We start from the raw sequence: 6812 nt of genomic DNA on the forward strand, positions 1-6812 counted from the left end.
ACTTTTAATTTAGGATTTAACGCAATTATTTTTGCTTCCTTTATTTCTTAAAGTATATTTTGTTAACTGATTTTTTCTTTAATTTTTCTTTCTCATGTTCTGCTTTAAGAATTAGCAAAATGGATGAGCAATTACTGTGAGGCAATAATCATATTTTTTACTATAGGATTTATATAGGATTAGTTTTAGTTCATTTCTTATTTTAGATTTGTAACTAATATTTTCTCAACTTGAATGGTATGTAAATACTTTCTGTCCTTAACGTGTGTGTCATTTTCTTTAGTATATTGCACTTACTCACTAAATAAGCATCTCAATAAATGCATGTTTAAAATAATACAGTTTTTAATTTTTAACTTTAAATTGAGTTTATAAACAAAAGTTCGATTAACAAATAACTAAAATATATATATATATATATAATTTTCTAGTTTTCTGATTGAAAGAAAATTATCAATAAAAATAAAATTAAAACATTAGTACATAACAAAATTAAAGGTTCATGTTCAAGTTCCGAGGGAGAGAGAGAGAGAGTATTTAACCACTCCTGCATTTTTTGTCCCTCAAGAATATATTGATGATTTTGATTCAAATTTTAGTTTCATTAATAATTATAGTTATTTGTACTATATACATTTACAATGGAATATAAGAGAGAGAGAGAGAGAGAGAGAGAGAGAGAGTATGTATTTAACTACTCATGCACTTTTTGTCCCTCAAGAATATATTGATGATTTGGTTCAAATTATAATTTCATTAATAATTATAGTTATTTGTACAATATGCATTTACAAGAAAGAATATAAGAGTTTGGGCTCTTGCTTTTCTCAATCATAAAAAATATTATATTCTCAATTTTATAGTTTTCTTATTTACTAGATAGAAATCTCTGTACCCTCCATGCACGAACATGATTTCAACACAAAAGGTTTTAAAATATGTTGCTATGACAAGAAGCGGTAGTCTTTCCTAACGATCTCATTTCTTAACAGACTAAAATTCCTAATTCTACCTCAGCTTTACCAAACAGCAGAGTTCCGTCAACTTCACTATGGAAATGCAGAGTAAAATCATGGCGAGAGGAGATCGAGACCGACTCAGTCATTTACCCGACAAAGTTCTACTTCACATCCTCTCTATGTTGCCAGAGGGAAAAGAAGTTGTGAGAAGCAGCGTATTATCTAAACGATGGAGGTTTCTTTGGAAGTCCGTCCCAATATCGCTCGATTTCGACCTCTCCTTTGGTTACAGCGAAAAAGGAATTCGTGATTTTGTGGGTTCCGTCAATAGAGAGCTTCATTATTGGAGATCTTTCGAGAAAATTCGAAAGTTCAGGGTTAGTCTCTATAAGTACGAGAAGAGTTATATTAAAGATATCGATTTATGGGTACATTTTGCAACTAAAGTTGCTAATGTTGAAGAATTTACACTTGAAATTTGCTATGGTGGTTACTTATATGAGTTTCCTCAGTTTGCATACAAGAACACATCGCTGAGGAATTTGGTTTTAAGAGGCTGCAAATTGAGCCCTCCTGGCCGTGTTAACTGGAGTAGGCTCGTTTCTCTTTCAATTGGGGACCTTGAATTGACAGGTGGTATAATGGGAGAAGTATTATCTGGTTGCCCTAACTTGGAGTGCTTGGAACTGTATAGTGTTTCGGGCATTCATCGTTTGGAAATCAGCAATTTGAAGCTGAGAAAACTGATCATTGAAGAGAACATGGATGGGAAGCTCGAAATATTAGCCCCATATATTCAGCATTTGCAACTTTCGGGGTTCTGCCCGGATATAAACTTGCGGCAGAGAAATGCGGCTTCACTTGTCACTGCAGTCCTTTATTTAACTGCTCATTTTGGAAATGAAGAAGACGATTTGGAGGAGGAGTGTAGCTATTTCAAGCAACTTCTTCGCAGTGTTGCCCATGTCGAGAATCTTGAATTGGGTCCCTGGTGCATCGAGTTTTATTCATACTCTTCCCTATCCAAAATTCAGCATCTTGCTATTAAATCATCACTTTAGTAATTAATTGTGCCGCTACTTAGGATAATCTGACAACTACAACAACAAAAAACTCCGTTTAATCTCATAAGTAGGGTCTGGAGAGGGTAGTGTGTATGCAGACCTTAACTAAGTTGATAAATACTAAAGAATTACATTCTCATGGCCAATGTGGTTGGACAGTGCACAGTGGCAGTGGCACTGGTTTTGAAACAAGACCTTTTGAGCAAAATTCTAGATGATGAATTATGAGAATAAAGAGTTTGTTATGACAGAACATGGAAACTTTGGGTTGATTTATTTTGATCATAGTCTTTAAGTCATGTGAAGGGGTTTTTCCAAATGTTTAGAAGTCCATCTTTGAATTTGCAAACCACCCTTGAACACTTTAATGTGGCAAAACTCAGTCTTATAGTCCAAGTTATTTTACGAATTATTCAGCAATTTTCATGACATTTATTAAGTATGTCGCCTTTCCTTGTTTTAACATACTCTGGTTATCTATTTGGTTTGTAAGTGCTTGTCCATACTGGAGTTGAAAGGGTGGCAATCTCCACCATCGAGCCGGAAATCCTTAAAATTTAATGTAGCCTTAGAAAGGATGGACTTTCCTGGAATTTGCAGCTTTCTCCAGAGTTCAGCAGATCTTGAGACATTGGTGGTTGACTGGTACCGTCATGAACCAAGAGTAAGTTTCCTTTATGCCTTCATTTCTGTTACTTCAACAACAACAACAAACCCAGTGTTTCTGTATAGGAGGAGGACTCCTACTTAAGTACTTCACGAAAAAAATCATAAAACTTCTTTTTATATAAGGTAAGCAACCTTATGTATATTTCATAGATAATGATAAAAAGTTACAAAAAGGGACTTGACTGCTTGTCTCTTCCAGAAAAGGTAAGAATTGAACCGGTTCAATCCTCAAGTAAAGAGAATATTGAGAGGGTTAATCTTTGACAAAAATGTAGGAGATAAGCCTCTAACATGTAACCATGACCGAGTGTTTCTGTATAGGAGGAGGACTCCTACTTACGATGTGAAACTAAATAGCCTAAGTAGTTGATGAGCTTTACAACAATAGCTTGTAACTCGTGGAGACTTGCTCCCCTGTGCATTGTTTCCATAAGAACCAAAAAAGAGAAAAGTGAGGAACATTCTCAAGTAACATGTGAGCTCACAGAAGGAACTAACTGGGAAGTTCATCTCGTTGCATTATTGGAGGTAAGCTTTGGGCTTTCCGTAGAACTCAGAAGGAAGGGAGCTGCTAGTTGTCAACCTTTAAGTGCCCTCTAGCTTCTCTTGGTAGTGAGTTAAAGCTGAAAAACTCCTTATTTGCGTCCAATAGGTGATTGTATCCATCTAAACGATCAGCAACACCAGTGGCTGCTCTGTTAAAGTGTGTCATCTTGACATCTTCACTTTGAATCAACTCTTTAATCTCTTCAATAATAGGTCCGTATTGCCAAGAAAGTCTTGTAACTCCCTTGACAACATTCACAATAAGTAAAGAGTCGGCTTCCACCCAAATTTTCCACCTTATGCAAGGAGATAAAGGATCAGATTAAGCTTTGAAACATTTTTGTTCTTTAAAAATTCATCACCTTTTATTTTATCCAAAATCAACTCCTGGCCCTCTGCTTCCTCTAAGGAGAATAACTGATTTATATAGCGGATTCTTTCCTGCAGGACCTACTGTCAGAGTACACAAATGAGGATGAACAGAGCAAGAGGTTTGAGACGCATAATTTCAACTGTTCATCGCTAAATCTGAAGACCATCAAGTTCATTAACTTTGATGGACCACTATGTGGAAATAAATCTGTACTGCCATTTGTAAAATATTTGCTCAAGAATGCAATAGTGCTAGAGAAGTTCTTCATTGCTGGCACCTGGCAGATTCAGAAGGAGTGATGTGTCTCGGGATTATGTTAAAATGAAACAGGATTTCCTAAGCTTTCAAAGATCCTCTCCGCACGCTTCAATTGTCTTTTTTATCGATAATCTTATGCCCCTCTCTTTTGTATTAATTACAGCATACATATCAGCTTTTTACTTTATGTTTGAAACTGGTTTGTAGCTGATAGACAAGGTTAAGATTCTATTTATCACTATCCAAGTAGTTCTTATCATGTCTAAGCACAATGTGTTTATTGACTTTATTCTCTGATCATGTAAGAAAGCTTCCTCCAAGGTTGAAATTCATTTTGCAAAAATATTATCTCAGTATATTCATTACGACTTGATAACATAGTTTCTGTTGGCATATGTTATATGACTAATATTTCAAGGTAAGATGAAGTGAATGCCAGGAATTCCATCCACATGAAGATCCTGCATTGGCAAAAACTTATAGAATAGACTCTGCTAACTCTTAAGTACTACTTTGGGTCGGATATGATGATGAGAAATCCATTAAGGAGGTGGTTTAATTGACCAATTGTGCATGTGTCTATGTCACATTCAGCTAAGGCTCTTGGCTAAATTATTTTCTTGTTAAAATGGAACTCTTGCATATGTGCAATGTCTAGGTGACACTCACTTTCAGGTATATGATGATGGTCATTACGAGGAAGAAGGACAAAACAATATTAGGGCATGAGAAAAAGTAGCAAAAGAAAGTTGATTCAGGCTGCACTTTTGTCTCTGTTAGTTGGGCTAGTTGCTTAATGGATTTCTGATATACTTTTTTATACAGGCATCAGGCGTGGTTTATTTGCTCCCTGTTAACCTTACTGGTGCCTCATGGTCAGCCTCAGTGCAGAACTTCAGTGATTTTCTCATATGTCATAAAGTACCAATATAGTTCTGCCAATGTTGTTTATAATTGATACCTTTTCTTATGGATTTCCTTTGCGATGGTTTTTTTGTCGTCAAATATATAAAGCTAGAGCAGGCTTTTTTTTTTAAATCTATTTACGATGTTGGTAAAGAGTAACTTTTCAATTTTGTGCGGTAATATGAAGTCGCTGGGAGGAATTTTTGATTGATTTATTTCATTTGTTAATTTTCAGTTATTTGCTCGTTTCACCTTTGACCAATTTCAGAGACGTGACATCTCCTATAGTCTACTGTATGTGATCTGGAGATTAAATGCTGCGTCACTTTCTGTTTTTGATGATGGTCGTGTCTAGACCAGCTTGCACACACCTTGAGTATCACCAATTACTTGCTACCTCCAATCAGCATAGGTACCGGGTAACTCAGCTGCCAAGGCTAATGTTGCGTTAATTAATTTGAAAAATTACTGCAAGTTTACTTATTTTATTTACAAGTTCCAACCCTTTTTTCCACTTAATCTTCTTCCTTCCTTGGATGTGTATATGCATTGCCACTTCTCTACAAACTTCATCAATGTTGTATCTTCCTTTGTTGAACCGCATTGAATTTCTCTCACGCCAGATACAGTACATGACCATTGCAAAAGATGCTACAGTCATTTTTGCCTTATATTCTTTCTTCTTGGCTATGTTGTTCATCCAGTTCAGTTCTTGGCTCCAGTCACCTATCTGCCTTGTATGTCCCAGCCACTTCAGTATCCTGTCCCACAGCTCTCTNAGTGTTTCAAAAGTTTTCCTCAGCCTTTTCACAAAAATACACTCTGCTTGCTACTGTATGCCAAATTTAATGAGTCTATCCACAGTTGCTATCCTTTGATTAATGGCTAGCCACATGTGGAACTGGAATCCGGGATGTATCTGGGAGTGCATGTGAATACTCTTCCATTCAACCTTACTGAATTATGGTTGCATCTGGATATATGCCTTGTGGATATGGAATTTACCTTGCTTCACAAAGTTCTCCAGAATGACTGTAATCCTCTGTTGATCTGTCCTCATTTTCATAACTTCATCTCTTGCATCCATGATCTTTCTGACCACCCATGCTGCTGCTTTGGGTGTAGGAGTCTCTTCAATCTGTTTTCTCTTTATGTAGTAGGTGTGTGCCCACTTAATCCATAAGGAATCCTTCTTCATAGCAAGCGCCCATAGGTGTTTTAAGACTGCTGCCTTGTTCCATATCCTCATGTTCATCACATTCAATCCACCTGCTGACTTAGGTTGACATATTTTATCCCATGCAATTAGTGCTTTCCTGGAGAACTCATTTGAACCAGTCCACAAAAAGGTCCTACATAGAGTCTCTATCATCTTCATAATCTTCTTTGGGATTAAGAATATTTGGGCCTGATAATAGGTGAATTTGACTATAATCACGCACCGAATAACCACCTTCTTGTGAACTTTAATGTGGAAAAATGACAACAAAATGCTCTTATTGGTACTTTTCATGATTTGCAGGTGATATAGGTGTAAGGAAAGCTAAGGAGCAGTTTGGAGTCAATTATTGATGAAAAAAAAGCTAATTGTTGCATTCCCCAAGTGACCCATTCAAAACAGGCCAAATTGCCCGGATACAGGGTCTACCGCGGTTCCACCGCGACCGCGGTGAAACCGCGGTGGAAGGTAGTCTCTGAACAATTGAAGATCCGCGAGGGTATTTTACCGCGGTTCTACCGCGATCGCGGTAGAACCGCGGTGGACACAGAAACTTCGGGGACCAAAGTGTAAAACACGGGATTTTTAGACCTAAACCCTATTTTAAACACTAGACTTCGCCCAAGAGAGGCATATATTGATTTTTTAGGTTTCTTAGCAAGGGAAACAATTGTGAAAAAGTACTCTAAACATCTTTCTTCTTTTCTTTTGATTTTATGATGAATTCAAGTTTAGTTTATTCTCCCATAACTATGAGTAGCTAAATTTCTTGTCTAAGGCTTTGATGGAACCTATTGGGTGATGAACTTCTTGTTTAT

The 6812-nt window shown here is 36.6% G+C and overlaps 1 protein-coding gene across 1 annotated transcript; it reads left to right on the top strand.

Annotated features, from left to right (window-relative positions):
• LOC109233545 (F-box/LRR-repeat protein 25-like) lies at positions 1073-2035 on the top strand. Its single transcript, XM_019399432.1, has one exon. It carries the CDS (start codon positions 1073-1075, stop codon positions 2018-2020), a length of 948 nt encoding a protein of 315 aa, XP_019254977.1. The 3' UTR covers positions 2021-2035.

Source organism: Nicotiana attenuata, chromosome 10, assembly GCF_001879085.1.
Source record: "Nicotiana attenuata strain UT chromosome 10, NIATTr2, whole genome shotgun sequence".
Classification (NCBI taxonomy): domain Eukaryota; kingdom Viridiplantae; phylum Streptophyta; class Magnoliopsida; order Solanales; family Solanaceae; genus Nicotiana; species Nicotiana attenuata.